This window comes from Equus quagga, chromosome 2, assembly GCF_021613505.1.
Source record: "Equus quagga isolate Etosha38 chromosome 2, UCLA_HA_Equagga_1.0, whole genome shotgun sequence".
NCBI classification, from domain to species: Eukaryota; Metazoa; Chordata; class Mammalia; order Perissodactyla; family Equidae; genus Equus; species Equus quagga.
The window spans coordinates 173,243,194-173,261,829 of NC_060268.1; the positions used below are offsets into that span (position 1 = coordinate 173,243,194).

The 18,636-nt window shown below is 37.7% G+C and overlaps 1 protein-coding gene across 1 annotated transcript in view; it reads left to right on the plus strand.

Annotated features, from left to right (window-relative positions):
- Positions 1-353: 353 nt before the first annotated feature.
- The window catches only part of WDR11 (WD repeat domain 11), a 56,971-nt gene continuing 38,688 nt past the window's right edge, over positions 354-18,636 (plus strand). The window contains exons 1-10 of the mRNA XM_046653725.1: positions 354-512; positions 1,478-1,589; positions 6,527-6,680; positions 7,643-7,816; positions 10,280-10,466; positions 12,587-12,752; positions 13,157-13,271; positions 14,134-14,329; positions 14,633-14,736; positions 17,775-17,951. Of these exons, the coding sequence (XP_046509681.1) occupies positions 427-512; positions 1,478-1,589; positions 6,527-6,680; positions 7,643-7,816; positions 10,280-10,466; positions 12,587-12,752; positions 13,157-13,271; positions 14,134-14,329; positions 14,633-14,736; positions 17,775-17,951 (1,471 nt within the window). The 5' untranslated portion in view covers positions 354-426. The remainder of the gene's footprint in view (positions 513-1,477; positions 1,590-6,526; positions 6,681-7,642; positions 7,817-10,279; positions 10,467-12,586; positions 12,753-13,156; positions 13,272-14,133; positions 14,330-14,632; positions 14,737-17,774; positions 17,952-18,636) is intronic.

Consider the following 18,636-nt stretch of genomic DNA (forward strand, 5'->3'; position numbering starts at 1 on the left):
CGCAGACGCCGTCTTCATCACTACGCCCCGGGCGCCTACAACAGCGCTGGCATCCGTAGTCGCCCTAAATTGACCAAAGGTAGAAAGGCTAACTGGGACGTTTAAGCTGTTGCTTTTTTTCACGATTTCCAGCAGGGCTCAGAGGCCTCTGCAGTCCCAGTACGAAGAAAACACCCACGACTGGAGGCAGCACCACTTGCTCCAAGGTACAGCCCGGGCCTACGCAGAGCAGCGGAACCCTGAAGGAGGCGGAACGGGGGAGCGGCGGAACCTGAAGGCGGCGGAATCCGAGGGCGGTGAAACTGTGAATCCGCCGGAACCAAACGGCGGCGCCCACGGAACCACCCGGACTCTGTTTGGCACGGAAGCGAGTTAGCGCCGCTTCCTGGTTGTGGGTGCGCGCCGCGGGCGGGTGTCGCCGCCGAAATGTTGCCCTACACGGTGAATTTCAAGGTGTCCGCGCGCACCCTCACCGGGGCGCTCAACGCCCACAACAAGGCGGCGGTGGACTGGTGAGGGCGCCAGGCGTCGAGGCAGCCGCCGTCGGCAGTTCGCGAGGGAAAGGGCACCGAACGGGAGGTTTCACCCCCTGGCGGATTTGGCCTCGCCAGGGCTGGGCGCCGCCCTCACACCGTGGAGGGGTTCTTTTAAATGCTGGATTGTTGTTGTTGCTGTAGTGGTAGCAATACCCCGTGTCGCAACTTGCCCCGTGCAAATATACGTGCCCTCTCTCTCCCATCTTTGCTTCTCCTGGCCCCTTTCCCCGCACGTCCTTCTCTACCATCCCCTTCCCCTCTCCGCCTCTTCTCGGGTCTCGGGCCGCTCCCTGCACCGTCCCTGCCCCTGGCCGCTCTCTTCCCAGCTGTCTCTCTCTCTCATCCCTTTATTCATTCAACAGGGTGCCAGGCCCGGGCGAGGCGCCTGTTTGCTTCACCTCATTTCAGCTTTATCTTTTCACTATAAAGTAACACTGCAAGCTCTGAAAATTAATAATTAAGACAAATATAAAGCAAAATTCTGTAGCTGGGGCTGCTGGGCATGTTGGCAAGAGGACCGGAACCTCCTGTCCAGGGTTTGTCTCTGTATCTTGTTGGAAGGACAGGGCTAATCGCAGATACTAGGGAACGCGATGCCAGGCGCTTTGTGGATGCTCGGGGTTCCAGGTTGAATAAGACAAGGTGGATGCCCTGAAAGACAAGTAGGCGGCAGGAGTGTTTGCACATCCTCACGCCTCTGTATGCTCATCTCTTAGAACCTTTTTTATCCGAATGGAAAATGAATTTCAACAAGCATTTTTAAGTTTACCTCAACTTTTTATGTAAATGGGACAATGTAAAATACTGGCCTTTGGGCTTAAATAATGATTTTACTAATGGTAGTACATATTCGTTAGATTTATTTAGGATGCCTCTTGGCAAGAGGGAAGTTAAGTCTTGCTTTGTTTGGTACTTAAATTTGAACATTGCTGTTTTGTTAGGGGCTGGCAAGGTTTAATTGCTTATGGATGTCATTCCCTTGTGGTAGTGATTGATTCCAATACTGCCCAGACTCTTCAAGTTTTAGAGAAACATAAAGCTGATGTTGTCAAGGTAAGTCAAATTCTACTTTGACCCTAGAACATGTAATCTATTCTAAAGTTGTAAATATCGCTAGAATCTCATTGTCGTATGTACAAATGTTGAATAGATTTTAAATATAATAATCTGTTTGGGGTAGCCTAAGTATTTCCATGTATATGACTTAATGTCAATCCAGGATGAGCTATTAAATGCTAGTTCTTAGGTCTTTTTTCTGTTTTTTTTTGTTTTTTTTAAAAGATTGGCACCTGAGCTAACAACTGTTGCCGGTCTTTCTTTTTTTTCCCTGCTTTTTCTCCCCAAATCCCCCCAGTACATAGTTGTATATTTTAGTTGTGGGTCCTTCTAGTTGTGGCATGTGGGATGCCGCCTCAGCATGGCCTAATGAGCGGTGCCATGGCGGTGCCCAGGATCCGAACCGGCAAAACGCTGGGCCACCGCATGCGAACTAAACCACTCGGCCCCGGGGCTGGCCCCTTTAGGTCATTTTAAAGCTGAAGGAAAACGCAATTCTACCATTCACTGGACCACTCATTCCTTCATTCATTTTGCAACTTCGCATTTGCTAAGGATGTAAAGATGAAATCCCTCAAGCAGTTCATTGTCTGATGAGGAAAGAGGAAAAGAGAACACACAAATACAGTGTGATAAGTGAGACTTGCATCAGAGGCTGTGGGAAGACAAAGGAGCTACATATCACCTAGTTGTAGGGATCAGGAGAGGGTCACAGAAGTCTTTCCCTTTTAGGGACTGGTAAACAGTGGTTAGTCAAGTGAAAAATTAGGGGAGGAGCACTACAGGAAGAAGGAAGAATACACACGAAGGTAAGTAGAGTGCATAAAGATGGCTAAAAGGAGGGATACACGTGTAGGAGTGATGAAGGAGGAGGCAGCCAGAGAAGTTCACTTGCCCTGAAAGTTTTGTAAGATCACGAAGGAATTAGGATTTTTAAGTAGGAGATTGATATGGTCATATTTGCATTTTAGAAAAGCTCACTCGGGCAGCGGTGGAGGATCTTTTGGAGAAAGGCAAGATGAGGCATTGAGGTCATTTAGGAGACTTGCAGTAATTTCGGGGGGAAATTCTAAGGGCATAAAATAAAGCGGAGGCATGAAGGAGTCCTATTTAGGAGCTGCTTAAGAGGTAAACTTGATAGCCTTTATAGTAATCAGTTTTAAGGGAGAGGCAGAGAGTTGAATGACTCCAAAGTTTCTGTTTGAGTAACTGACAGTGTTGCTATGATAAGTGTGTATGAAGTCAATAAATTTAAGTTTTACCATGTGAAGTGTGAGGGATCTGGGGCGATTGAATTAGAGTGATCTGAAATTTGAGGAGAGAGGTTAGGATTGGAGAGAGAGATCTGGGGGCTTTTTTTTTGGTAGCAGCTTTATGGAGAGATTCATACCATCAAATTCACCTGGTTTTTAGTATATTCACAGAGTTGTGCAGCTGTCACCACAATCAGTTCCATAACCTCAGATGAAACCTTGTACCTGTGAGCAGTCACCTCCTTTCACCTATCCCTTGCATCCCTGGGCCACCACTAATCTGCTCTCTGTCCTGTAGCTTTGCCTATTCTGGACATTTCACGTAAACAAAATCAGGCAAGATGTGGCCTTTGTGTCTGGCTTCTTTTCATCTTGCCTAATGTTTTCAAGGGTCATACATGTTGTAGTATGTATCAGTACTCTGTTCCTTTTTATTGTTGAATAGTATTCCAATATATGAATACACCACATTTATTTACTGATGGACCTTTGGGTATTTCCCTCTATTCAGCTATTGTAGATAATGCTGCTGTGAACATTTGTGTACAATTTTTTGTGTGAACCTCTGTTTTCATTTCTCTTAAGTATATGCCTAGGAGTGGGACCACTGACTCATATGATAACTCTATATTTAACTTTTTGAGGAACTACCAGACTGTTTTCCAAAAAGCCTGCACCATTTTCACTCCTACTAGCAGTGTATGAAGATTCCAGTTTCTCCACATCCTCACTAACACGTGTTATTGTCTGTCCTTTCCGTCTTAGCCATCCTCGTGGGTATGAAGTGGTTCTCATTCTGGTTTGGTCTGCATTTCCCTCATGACTAATGATGTTGAGCATCTTTCATGTGCTTATTGGCCATTTGTATATCTTCTTTGAGAAATGTCTGTTCAATCCTTTGCCCATTTTAAAATTGCGTTGTCTTTGTATTATTGAGTTGTAAGAGTTATTTATGTATTCTACATACAAGTCCCTTATCAGATATTTGGTTGGCAAATATTTTCTCATTCTGAGTTGTCTTTCACTTTTTTGGTTGTGTCCTATGAAGCACAAAGGTTTTAATTTTTGATGTAGTCCATTTTATCTATTTTTTGTTGTTGTTGCTGTATCTAAGAAACCATTGCTTTTTCCAGTGTCAGGAAGATTTACACCTTTGTTTTCTTCTAAGAATTTTATAGCCTTAGCTCTTACATTTAGATTCTTGACCCATTTTGAGTTAAGTTTTGAATGTAATGTGAAGTAGGGAAAAATAGAATTGATTTTTGTATGTTGACCTATATCCTGTGATCTTGCTACACTCATTAGATCTAGTAATTTGCGAGGGGGGGGCTGTTATATAGACAATCGTTATCTGCAGATGACAATTGTTTCATTGATAATCTGCATGTCTTCTATTTATTTTTCTTTCCATGTTGCATTTGCTAGGACCTCAACTATAATGAATAGGAATGGTGAGAGGATATTCTTGTCTTGCTCCTGCACTTAGAAGGAAAGCATTCAGCCGTTCACCATTGTCTGATGTTAGGTATAGGATTTTTTTGAGGTTTTCATTTCTTTGAGTAGCTAAATCCAAGTTTCAGTCTGGTATTACATTCCCTTTGCCTGAAGAATTTCCTTTAAGTACATATCTAATAGTGTTTGGTTCTCTCAGCTTTTGTCTGAAAGAGTATTTCACCAGTTTGTTTTTCTTGTAGTACTTTAAAGATATCTCTTCACTGTCTTCCAGCTTGTGTAATTTCTGATGAGAAATTCTTGTCTTTGCTTCTCTGTGTGCAGTGTATTGTTCTCGTCTGGCTGCCTTCAGGATTTTCTCATCTTTGGTTTTCAGCAGTTTTATTATGATGTGTTTAGGTGATTTAAAAAATATATATATACACTTCTTGAGGTATACATAAGTGAAACTCAAGCACTATGTACATATAAATATACGTACACACACAATCAGTTCTTATCCATGGTAGTTTTATTCTGTAAAGTTGTTACAAACACCGAATTAGTGAATACTGAAACGTTGATTGCTCCTAGGGGTAAAACAGGGTTAGGTTCCTGGAGCCTCTAGTCACAATATTTTCATCAACTGATCAATACATAACCTTGTTTTATATGTGTTTCTGGTAAAAGACATCTTCTTTAATATATATTGTTGATTCATTAATATTGACCGCATGGCCAGCAGCACTGTAAGTCATGCCTGAGCAAAGCTTATCATGTTTTTCCCATAAGGCACTTAGGAACACTAGACAGCACTTTAGCATTGTGCATTTGAAACTGAAATCATCAACAAAAAGCACAAATATGCAAAACACATAAATAGACCACAAGAAAAGATTTGCAAATAAAATCACAAATTTCAGTGAGTAGGCAAATTCACAAATACAGAATCTGAAGATGAGGATTGACTATATACATACACGTATATATAAAATAAATATACACACACTCAAATATATACACACACATATATGCATACACATACCCCTCTACACGTTTCATTAAAAAAACCTCTTGCCTGAGGAAAAGATGTATTACAGTAGAGCCTTAAGGCTTGTTAACAATGGAGTTCAAAAAACTTGTTGTTTCCAACTTTTTCATGAATACTATTGGAATTGGTTAGCATACTTCTCTACTTTAGCATTATGTGAGTGTTTACATGTATATACACACACATGTGAGTCTTGATGCATATGTTTACATGTGTATATATTTGAAGATTCTGTGGTATTTAAGTTCGTTTATTAAACACATACTTATTGAACACCAGCTTTGGGCACTATATTAAGGTCTGGGAATTGAAATGTGAACAAGGCCCACATGATCCTGCCTTACAGTTCATGAGTTGGTGATAGGTCAAAACAAAGTAAATAAAATAATTACAAATTGTTGTGTGGTGAACGCTTTGAAGGAAACAAGCAGGATGCTGAGCTAGAAGAGAGAGGAGGTTGTGGCCAAGCAGGAGGCCAGGGAAGGCCTTGGCTCCGGGTGAGGACTGTGTTTTATTCCTGACGCTAGCTGTCAGTATTTAATGCTCAGGATTAACCCAGTTTGCACTGCAATTCTTGTGGTTTTTATTTTATAAATCCTATTCTTATGATGTTGCTAAAAGTGTGAAGTATACCTTTTTTTTAAGAGAAAAATCTATTAACATTTTTTGCAATTTTATGAAAAAGGGACAGCAGAGTTTTTTGTTTGCTTTTGTTTTTTCCTATTTTTCCCTCTGCAAGGTTTTTGTAGCTCTAAGGTTATCTGCTTTTAATTAGGAGAATAGAATACAGAAAAGCATTCTACTTAACAATTTAGGACTTTAGATGTTCTGCCATAATTAGATTTTATGATTGTATCATTTGGTCATACCAGTGGTCGTTACCATTTTATGATATGGTATTCTGGAGTTTTTACCCGGATTTCCCAAAATAGTAAGGCTATGTGTCATTTTTCATACTTTAAAGGCAGGGACAGAGTGATGTTTTCAAAAATACTTTCAGCTGCAACTTTTAAAAAATACCATAAATAATAAAAATGTGTGACTTTCAAGATGGAAACCAGTTTCCTGTTTATTCTTTCTCAATATTTTTGTAATACGGTGTGGAATGTAGTATGGGTTCTGGTTGATGTTTTATGAAAATGATGTTTGGTTTCATCCAGTGCAGGTATATACTTGCTTTGATTTCTTCTTGATACTAGGTGAAATGGGCCAGGGAGAATTATCACCATAACATTGGCTCACCGTATTCCTTGCGCTTAGCTTCGGCTGACGTCAATGGAAAGATCATCGTTTGGGATGTAGCAGCAGGCGTAGCTCAGTGTGAGATCCAAGAGCATGCCAAACCTATTCAGGGTGAGGAAAGTCTGGCTCTGCTAAGTGTTTATAGTGATACACTTACTCTTAGAGTGGTTTTTTTCCCCATTCATTTAATTTCATCACTTCCCAGTTAACTCTTGATTGTTTAGCCTGTTCTACTGATCTGAATCTAGTTTTCTTTTCCTAATCAGCACTTTCCAATCAGTATTTCCTCACATCTCAGCTGATCTGTGCTTTGGTGAAATTTGCTAATTTCAACATCAACCTCATGAATAATGAGAAAAATTAAGCTGGTGTAAACAGTCTTGTAATCTAAGCTTAATATAAGTAAACTTGGCTGACCTGCTGTCTTGAATTATCCCTCTGTGCTTACTTTCCATAACTGAGATTATCACAATTTTATTTTCATTTTCACATAGATGATTTGTTTTCTTGTTTGTTTGTATTACTGACCTAAAACCAATACAGTATTCTTTAGACTCAAGGCTTTGACTGAGTGGCTCTCTTGATTGAGTAAATTTTTTAAATGACTATTTAAAAAATGTTTATTGAGTACTGTGTACTGCATACTGAACTAGATCTTTACCCTGTTTATCATTGTGAGAAAATAGGAAACTCTGCCCAGTGCCATTAAGTAATTACACAGAAACGTTAGGAGAATGACATTAGAGATCATGGCTAGGACAGTCTTTGACATAAAATTTTAAGTAAAGATTAGTGCAAATTACCTTGTATTTTCTTTCACATATTTCAGAATACTAGAAAATGTTGACCTTGAGATTCTAATGTCCAAACAGCTCATTTTTATATAAAATTAGCTTTTTCTTTGTAATCTTCACACATATCCATACATATCCACCTTTGGGGGGAGAAGAGGAATTAAGATTTTAAGGATTATGTAAAAAAGAAAAACAAACCTAAATATTAAGAACACATTAGCCAAGTGTTTTGAAGTGGGTAATTTCTGAATTCTGCCTTTATTTATCTGGTCTTTACAGATGTTCAGTGGCTGTGGAATCAAGATGCTTCCCGAGATTTACTGCTTGCTATCCACCCGCCAAATTATATTGTGCTCTGGAATGCAGATACTGGCACCAAACTGTGGAAGAAGAGCTATGCAGATAACATCCTGTCTTTTTCTTTTGACCCTTTTGATCCCTCACATTTAACTTGTGAGTACTAGTTTCTTGTGGAAAATGAATTGAGGTATTTATAGTATAGTTATTGCTGTATGCATGGGGTATGCACAACACATATCATATATCTAATGTTAAAACGACTGAGCAAAATGGAGAAGCACATCTAGTCCATATGTCTGCAGCTCTAAATACGGATACTAAATCATAACCCCATAGCATTTGCAGATATGTTGATAGTTGGAAATTTAAGTCTGCAAGCTAGACCGTCACTGTGTTGAATTTGTGAATAGAATTAGATTAGCCAGGGAGAGAGAGTTGCTGTGCTGTTCTAATTCAGACTTAATTAACTTTGTTTTTCTAGGAACATTTAAAGAACCTGAGTCAAGGATTTCATTTAGTCTGGCCAAATTCGGTTCTTCCTTTTTAAAAAATCTTTCTAATTCATGCCATGCGTTTTGAATGCCTTAAACAGACACACGTAAGGAACAGAATAAGCCCAAGGGAATTTTTTCTTGCAGAGGTTGTTTTTGCCAGTGTGCCTTAGATGTTGACTGAGCTCATGATCTAAAAATTAGATTTGTTTTTAGACAGATATTTTTGTGACTAAATTATTTAGAAAATATTCTTTTTTTTTTAAACGTTGGCCCTGAGCTAACATCTGTCTCCAATCTTTTTTTTTTTCTTTTTCTCCCCAAAGCCCCCCACTGCATAATTGTATATTCTAGTTGTAGCTCCTTCTGGCTCTGCTATGTGGGACGCCACCTCCGTGTGGCTTGATGAGCAATGCCATGTCTGCACCCAAGATCCAAACCGGTGAAACCTTGGGCCGCCAAAGCGGAGCATACAAACTTAACCACTTGGCCACAGGGCCAGCCCCCTAGAAAATATTCTTTATTCAGTTATCCAAGAGGTGTTTCTTGAGCTGTTACTATATGTGAGGCATGCTCTGAGAACCTGGCATGTTATCAGTGAACCGAGACAAGGATTCTTGCCTTCATAGAGTTTGCACTCTAGCCAGAGGGAGTCAGATCCTAAACTATGAGCATCATGAATTAATAAATTCTATTATGTTAAGGGACTATAAGTGATATGAAAAGTAAAACAGGATAAAGGGAATGGGAGGGAATGGGAGTGGGGAGGTGGTTGTATTAGAAGTGTTCAAAGTAGGCTTCATTTTGGTATTTGATCAAAAACTTGAAGGAGGTAAAGGAATTAGCTATGGTAAAGAATGTTTTCCTTGGATTTGAGTGACTCAAAATGCTAACTTGTATCCACCAGCACTTATTGAGGGGTGTGTATATGTGTGTGTTGAAGGAGGAAGAGAAGGGTAGACAGGTAGAAATTAAAATGGGGAACGTGGCTGTATAAATAAGTGCAATACAGTGTGTCTAGGGTTGGCATATGTAGATGTGTGTCTGTGACTGGATGCATTCATACTCTCACTCTCTCGCTGGTTTGCTATGAAATGCAGTGTTGTGGGAACACAGGAGGGTGGCTTAGCTGGCAGGGTCAGGGAGGGGGACATCCCACAAAAGAAGGGAACTTGAAGGATGAGTTCTGTAAGCTGGAAAGGAGACAAGGCTTCAGGCTAACTTACTGCACCTCTGTAATTTGGTTGATGAAAGCGCCATATTTTTCACAGCGTCAGTTGACCTAACGTCTTTGATTTACTGGTATTGAATGTGCTAGGGTCATCATAACTCTTGAATACTTCTTTGTTCCTGTGCAGAAAGCAGTCTCACTAACTGTGGGGAGCCAGAGAAGAGAAGATTCTTCTGCTCAGATATGTGTGAGCATTAGTTAGCCCCAGTTCTGAGGGAGATCATATTTTTCAGTCATGAAAAGGCATAATTTGTGTTACTAAATGTGGTGCCGCCTCCTTGACTATTTCTGTTTCCTCTACACTTAGTAAGGCACTGTTAGCACTCTACTTTTACTCTAGATTAGAGAGAAAAAGAGCGCTCCTTACACATCCTGGGGTTCAGCATGATGCTTGAGAAGAAGGAGGAAATAGATTTAGACTGGGTAGCTCATGCTAATCAAAAAAGTTAGTGTCATCAAATCAAATATTTGAACTTAGTGAAGTGTGATATGCAGAGTCTAATACGGGATTTTTTTGTTTCCTCTGTGAATTTTATATTCTGAAGTATTTGGATTTTGAAGTTATGAGGTAGAATGAGGAAAGATTTTTAATGAAAGTCCGTGCACTGAATTTATTTGAAAGAGCAAACATTTGCTCTTTCTGCCGGTAACCTTCTGGTATCTTTTTAATATAAAACATTAATTTAGAATGCTGAGCTCAGAGGCCTCTGATGAATTTTAACGGACCACCTGTTTCACTTCAGCTTGGAGAACATTCCCGATATGTTACGACTGCATAACACTGCCAGTTCTGTATTAAAATTATTGTTACTTTGCTCTCAAAATTGTACTGGAATAAAACTCTGTGCTAAACTTGATTAAACTTTAATCAGAGTTTTCCTTCTCTCAATATAGTGCTCACCAGTGAGGGTATTGTATTCATCTCAGACTTCTCTCCAGCCCGGCCTCCCTCAGGCCCTGGGAAAAAAGTCTATATTTCCAGCCCACACTCCAGCCCAGCCCACAACAAGCTGGCTGCAGCCACAGGGGCAAAGAAGGCTCTCAATAAAGTGAAAATCTTAATCACTCAGGAGAAACCAAGGTAAGTTACAAGTGTAAACTAACACCAGCGTTCATTCATTTATTCAGCATTTATCTATTTATCATCTATTCATGAAAACATCGTTGTTGGGGAAGTACTAAGATTGATTTTCTTCTTCATCTCACCCTTTCTTTTTTCTCATTTTGAATTTATAAGAGGAAAAATGTTTTTGTCTCCTCCCTGAGATTCAGCATTTAACATGATTCCTTTGTTTCTGCAAATTATGCTAAACTCCCCCCATTGATTTTTACAGATTAAAATTTTTGCTACTGATTTTTACTTCTGAAAATCTGAGGTCAAGATTCTAAAATTGTGGCTATTGAATATATTAAAAATTTGGGGACAAAAGCTGGATTTTCCTTTTAAATACATTTTCCTGACTTAAACGCTGTGCAATCTCATTAGCCAGTAAATATGGGTATTTCTCTTATGCTTATAAAGAAGTTTCCCTTACTGGTTAAGGGCCAGGATTCTAGGGAAGCTGTAGCTATATGACTCAAAAAATTCTTTAATCTTGCTCACATTTCACTCTCCCAATCTCTAGAATAATGTTTTAAGGATTTCACAGGGTTCTTGTATGGATTAATAGATATCATAACTTAAGAATTTAACAGTGTGTGATAACTTAGTAAGCATTCATTTGGTAAATGCTAGCTATTATTTATTTCAGAAATTGCAACTGAATAAGTTTTGTTTGAAGTAACTAATTTTATGCATTAGAAATAGGTTTCTGCCTTTTTTCCTACAGCTATGATTGTTCTTAAATTTTCATTGCTTTGACAGTTGTTTTTTTTTGGCATTCTTTTTGAAAAAGCCTTTATTTTTAATGTGCTAAGATTATCCTATCTAGACTTTGTGGGTCATTACCTGAAAAATATATGGTAAAATACAAATTGCTCTACAAATAAATTCCGAATTTAAATGTAAATAGCATTTTTATATTTTAAACCATAAGCTGGTTAAGGTCACTAATTTATCTCCCACCCTATGCCAAAATAATTTGATTTCTCCTTAAATATCTTAAGAGGGCTTTCTATTTTTCATTGATTCTGTCATAAATATTTTGTAGTCTAAATAGTTTTATGTTATGATTTATATATGTTATATTTTCTCTCACATGAATCGTGTGTTCATCTTGAGTATTGGGGAAATGCATTCTTCATCCCTTCAAATAGAACTGCTGTGGGTGCTTTCACATAGATTATTACATGTAATCTTACTACAGTCCTGGGGAGTAGTACTGTGCCCATTTTATAAATGAGGAAATTGAGTCCTGTGTTGTTTTAAATACGGTTCTCATGCTCACCCAACTAGGAAATGGTAGAGCCAGGATTTTAATGCACTCTACATCCCTCTCTCTAATCCTCTGATCTAACTTTATTTTAAACTTCAAAACTGTTTAATAAAATTATTATGTAAAAAGAAAATAGTACCTAATTATATGTCTATTCCTATTGAAATATATTTAATACAAAAATGTGATTAAATATATACAACAATCACAAATTACTAAAATGATTTTTGAGACTTTAAGGGTCTTTCATATCATTTCATTTATGTTATTTACACAGAAGAAAATGCTGTGATAAGTGGACAAATACTCTACTTTGTTTCAAAAAAGGTTTGAGACAGCTTAAAAGTGAATGAAGGCAGAGTAGAGGAAGTGACTTGCCCAAGGCCATACAGATAGTCCGTTGACTCTTATCCAGCAGCCCAGCCCCAATTGCCCTAAATGCTTTTCTTTTAATCTTGAGTCTTGATTTCAGCAGTCTGTCTAGTACTTCTAATTGCAAAATAAAAATAAAACTGTCTTAAGAATACCAGTATATTATTGTCACTCACCATCTCATATCATAGACTTACTACTTTAAATTTTTCAAAAGTTTAGAAACACATCTGTTTCCAATCTATATATTACTATTGTCATAATTTGGAGTTTGACACATAGGAGAGGTCTTAAGTTTTAGATGCTAGCCCATGTTGGTCATTTCAGGAAACATTCTCATTGACAGTTATTAATGTGGAGAGTTCAAAATTCAATCCTTTATTAGCTTTTTCTGACATGAATAAAGTCTTCGACTCATTTCTCAACGCCTAAAGTAAATGTTTACTTTTTTCAGTGCTGAATTCATGACTCTTAATGATTGCCTTCAGTTGGCATATCTGCCTTCCAAAAGGAATCACATGTTGTTACTCTATCCTCGAGAGATTTTAATCCTTGACCTTGAGGTGAATCAAACAGTGGGTGTGATTGCAATAGAACGAACAGGAGTTCCATTTCTGCAGGTATCTACAATTTATAAATTATATCACCGGAAGTTGATTATGAATGTTATATAGAGGAAACCATAATCTTGCAAAAATCCGTAGTTCTAATTTCTCTTTTCTATTTATTTAAAGATTAATAATGTTATTTTACATCCCTTATTTTTCTGCACGTTTGATTGGTTTGATTTACCCTAGAAATTCTTCTGACTGATCTGGAGATATTTACTGAACTATTTAATTACATGGATAAAAGCAAATTTTGTAGGATTATAAACGGATTTTTAAAATTTTTATTTAGTTTTAAAGCTTGGGGGTTATGTATTTTGTTTTTCTTTTGTTTTGTTTTTTGCCCATATGAATGTCACTCTACATACTTTTTAATCTATAGTGTTTTTAAAAATAAATACATCATCTGTTTAAAGGTAATACCCTGCTTTCAGCGTGATGGTTTATTTTGCCTACATGAAAATGGGTGTATAACCTTGCGTGTTCGAAGATCTTATAATAGTGTTTTTACCACTTCAAATGAGGAACCAGGTGAGTGTATATCTCACAATAATGTTAAATACGTTCTTCTTCAGAATTATTTTATAAAGCTTCCTGTGGCAAGTACCAGCCAAAGCATAGAGTTAATGACAGTCTTTGCCTTGAGAAAATAGAATATGGTTGTAATATGGGGCATAAAAAAGCACAAGCCCAAAATTCATCTCTTGGTGTTGTCATATCGCACCTCTATATACAACAAGGAAAGTAATATTTTGTAATTCCTTCTTGATTGTATCCGTGAGCCAAGTAGATGTTATCTTTCGTGAATTTTTCTTTAATACCCAGTCCAACCTTGTATATCCTTTATTGTTCTACCCCCTTGCCTTCTCCCCTGCTCTAGGAATGTCCATGGTAAAGTGACAGGTTAGTAAGTCTCCAGGACATTCAGTTGTCAGTTTTAGTCTTATCCTGGAGAATAAAAATGTTTTGGTGAAATGATGTACTACATAAAGGTAAAAGTGACTTCCATGTCTTTTGTAAAGTACAGTTATTTTCAGGCTTAGTGTAGATCACTGTGAATTATGATGGTCTCTAGTGCACTGTTCATTATTTAATCATATATCACTGCTGATCCTTTTTCAAAGTATTTCCTTTATTTTAAAGACATTAAAAAATAAGCTATTTTGATTATAGTCATTATTTTGGAAATTAAACTTGGTTTGGACAGTCATTAAGTGAATTATCTTTATATTCTGAAGAAATTAGTAATTATAAAAAGGAAGGCCATTCTTGACAAACTTTGCATTAGTGGAAGAATGATATGCTTTGTCGTTGAGGTTAAACTAAAACAAATAGTAGTGATGTTGGTATGGTTGCTGTCTGATATTTAAAAGAAAGACCATACTATGCTCAGATCCAGATCCTGTCCAGGAGCTTACCTATGATTTACGAAGCCAGTGTGATGCAATCAGGGTGACAAAAACGGTGCGTCCCTTCAGTATGGTGTGTTGTCCTGTCAATGAGAACGCAGCTGCCCTCATAGTGAGTGACGGCAGGGTCATGATATGGGAACTGAAGTCTGCTGTTTGTAATCGAAATTCACGGAACAGGTAAATGGATCAGTAGGATCTCTGTTTTGTTTTGTTTTCTGTTTCCTCTTTTTTTTTACATTACCAGAATCGTAAAAATAGCAGGGACATTTTTCTATAAAAAATATTTTTAAAGTGCTAATTAAGACTTTCAGTTATTAGGGAATTATATACACCTGTTAGAGATATTTCACGTATTGGTAAGATGAATAAATACTGTAAAAATAGATAGAATGCCATGATCTGAAATTAGTAATTGGAGTTACTGACATGCAATGCAGGTTTTAAGTGTGTAAAAACCACCTAATTGTTATGTCTTTGCAGTAGTTCTGGTGTGTCCCCCTTGTATTCACCAGTGTCTTTCTGTGGAATTCCTGTAGGAGTGCTACAGAATAAACTCCCAGACCTCTCCTTAGATAACATGATTGGTAAGCTGCTTTTTTCCTGTAACTTTCATGTTAGGTATTCTTTTTGAAGGGCAAAATTAATCGACTCACTGATTGCAGTTATTATAAAGTCAAAAGTTAATACTTGAGAAAACTAAAACGTGGAATCATTCTTTCCTAAATAAATCAGAAAGGTATAAAATGTTTAAGCATAAAAGTGCCCGAAGTAGTATAGATTGGCATTATAGTGTAGGAATTAGAAAATGTTCCTTCCTGAGAGACTGATCTACATGCAGGAGGTGACAGTAGGCGTCTGGGTGGTGGATACAGCCCTTGCTGAGCCAGGCATCCCTCCTCTCGGCCTTCGTGCTCCCTGGTCCCCCAGCTCAGAGGTGGATACCTGCTTCCTCTCTCCCCCTTCTACTCCCAAGTCAAAATTCAGCTCAGCTGTTGCTCTTTTCATCTCTCAAGCCTGATTTAAATGTTCTTTTGTGGTCCCTAATAGTTATCAGCTGATAGTAATTGTGATTTTACTTGTCTATTTCCTCCTTTAAGTTAGAAGCTCCCCAAGGGTGGGACAGTGTTTGATTCAACTTTGTATCTCCAGCACGGGGCCTTGCACATTCTAGATGTGCAATAAATGTTTACTGAAGGAATAAGTAACGGAGCAATATTAGAAAAGACTATTTTAACTTTTTGACATACATTTTCTTATTTTCATGTTGGGGATTCTTTCAACACATGTTTGTTTGCAGATAAAATAATGTTTCAAAGTTATTTAATTATTATAGAGTCAGTATATATTAAAGGTAGAATGAGCATTTTTTATTTCAAATACTATACAACTAGAAATTGTGAACATGCCGAGCAATTTTGATGTCTGATTCTTTAAAAACGGTGGCTGTGGTTTAGAAAGGATTTTCTGTATCATTTGTTCTTCCATGATGTAGTTGAAAATAGAGATTATTTACTAGGTCTTTTTGTTTAAATGCTAGATAGGTAATATACTAGAACATTTCCTTAGTACTCTTTTTAATCAGAGATGACATTGGGTGCTTAATGCTGTGTTAGGTGCTGTGCTAAATGCTCTGTGTATTACCTCAACAACCCTAGAAGGTAGGTGATATTATCATCATTTCCATTTTATGTGTGTGGGAACTGAGACCCAGAGAGATTGAAAAAACTTGCCCAAAACCACACAGCCGGTAAGTGGGAGAGCCAAAATATGAGCTCCGTCATCTGAGTCTGGAGCCTGCTCCTTGCCATGGCCTCCAGTCCTGGCTGCTCCCCTGTCATCTGAGGCAAGACCTGACGTCTCCAGGCCTTGGTTTTCTCATAATTCCTGCCAATTGTAAAATCCTTTCACTCAATGACACTAACTTTTATATTTAAAATTGTTTCTCTTCACCTTCCAGACATAAATCCATATGAGGAAGTTTAGACACATAATTGTTTTGCAAAATTCATTTTATCAGTAACACAATTTTCTGAGTTAATTGACCTTGTCTGCGCTTAATATAGAATATTAAAGTGAAAAGAATTATAAACACACATGAACAGAACTAATCAGTCATATGAAGCCCATAGGAGGTTGAAATTTTATGCTGTTTAGGTAACTAAATGATAATAAATTACATTTTCTAAGAGCCAAAAGGATACAGATTGTATAGCAGTTCTTGACAATGTAGTTGATTTAAAAGTATTAAATAAGTAAAGCTTTGTTACTTGAAAACATTTTAATTAAAACTTTTAATTAAACTTTTAATTTGCAATTCACTGTGTACTTAGTGATAATGGAAAGCAATTCAGTTAAATACAGAGGCCTGATTTATCTTCATTGGGTAAAGACTGCTGCTTATTAAGGCCTGATCTGCCCCATCTTGTGAGTTGTCTCAGAGAAGACGCTTGGAGGAGGAGGCAGTTCCTGGAGTCAGCTCCAAGCTGCCAGGGTTGGTAAACCTGGTGCCTACCTGTGCAACTTCCCATTCCTTTAGAGCCCATCTTTTGTTACCGAAGATTAATATCAATTGTATGGCTGATCGTAAGAGATCATTTTATTTGGATTAAATTGGTGGTCATTTTTTCTGTGTATCTTACAGATTTTAAAATAACATTATTATTGAATCAATTTTACAGCCTCAAAAGGTTACAATCAGAATCCCATCTCCCATTCCTAGTAATTATTTACATTTTTTCCTTTCACAGTATGTGTGTGTATATGTATATATACACTCACACGTATTCTTTATTATGTACTTTTGATAACTTCAGCACAGTATTCAATAATGGTTTATACGAAGAAAATTTATATACCCTGTTTAGTGATGGTTTTCATTTTGTTATATTCTTCATATTCACATTTTCATTATAATGGTTTTTATTCGAGTCCTCTTTTTAGTTTGAGACTTGATAAACTAAGTACAAATGCTGTATCTAAAAATAATACCATTTAAGAGAACTCTCAACAGTGACAGTGTATATATTGTGTATTAATATATACGTTTTTATATTTATTTTACATGTTTATATATAAAGTAATTATAAAGCTTAAATTTTGTAATTTCATCGACACATGAAGATTTCGTATCAGAAAGCCAGGTGAGTCCTTTGAACCTGCTGTTGGTGATTACCAATCTTCTGTGCAGTTTACACAGTGCATCAGATTGAGAAGTAGCACTTTAGAAAGGTGCTCAGACAGGAACGAGCAGCAGCCGCCCACTCCATGGAAACACTTCTCTAACCCCAGTCCTCTTGGTTTGCCTTTGGTGCCCTAATACCAGGAACTTCGGCTGAAGCTGTTTCTTAGAAAGCAAGGTCCCTGAATTCCAGGCAGCAGCCCTCTGCAGGAACCTGTCCTGAGAGACGTCAGAGGTGCAGTTTAAGTCCCACAGCCAGGTTCAGAGCCACTGTGTGGCGAAGTCCCTGGAGCGCCACACTCCACCTTCTGGACTTGAATGTGCTCTTCTAGGCCTGCCGAGTCTTTCCTAGACCTGAAGAGTGTTTCCACTGGAAAGTTTCTTAGATTTTTAAGATCAGCACACTTTATAATTAATATATTTGTATTTTTCATTACAAATCAGGGCAAAGCGCAATTGCTGGGGAAGAACAACCCAAAGGCTCCGTTCTGCAGGAGGTGCACCTCAAATTCCTGCTGACGGGGCTGCTGTCAGGGCTGCCCTCGCCGCAGTTTGCCATCCGAATGTGCCCGCCGTTGACCACAAAAAACATCAGGATGTATCAGCCACTGCTTGCTGTTGGTGAGGATCGGACCTGTTCTTTCATTCTTTATGCTTGTTTTATATTTTATAAGATAGCTAAGTTTCCTAGTTACTGGAAAATCCTTTATTCTCTTTGAGAATGCTTTAAGAGGAGGAAGAGGCTGAGTGAAATCATGTAAATACTCATCTTGAAATACTTTTTTTTCTGTCCTTTTAATCTTTTTAGTTACTCATTTTTAATCACAATGGTAGCATCCACCTGACACTGGGTGATAGAGACCCTGACACTGTGGGCGCGTTTCTGAAATGCCAGGATAGTCCCTGTGTGAGGCGAAATCCGACTCCTTGTCATTTCTTGGTCCACTTTAGGCTCTTTCCAGGCATGTCATTTTGTATTGGATTTTTGTTAACTAACAGTATAGTCATAGTTAATAGTTTAATAACAGCACTGGTCTTCATTTGCTAGGAATTGTATCCTAAACATTGTTTAAAGTGGCTATCATCTCTGTAAAGATTTGCCTTTTGGGTTGAAATTGCGTATTTTTATGTTGTAGATAGAAAAATTGGTCTGGATTTCAACTTACTGTTACATTAATTTCATGGTAATGTGAGTAACCTAATTTCCTTTATAGAGAAAACCAAATTTTAATTTGGTATTAAGTATATAAGGTTAAAATATATTTCTCTGAAATTTTGAAAAATACCGTATTTGTTTGAAATTGTC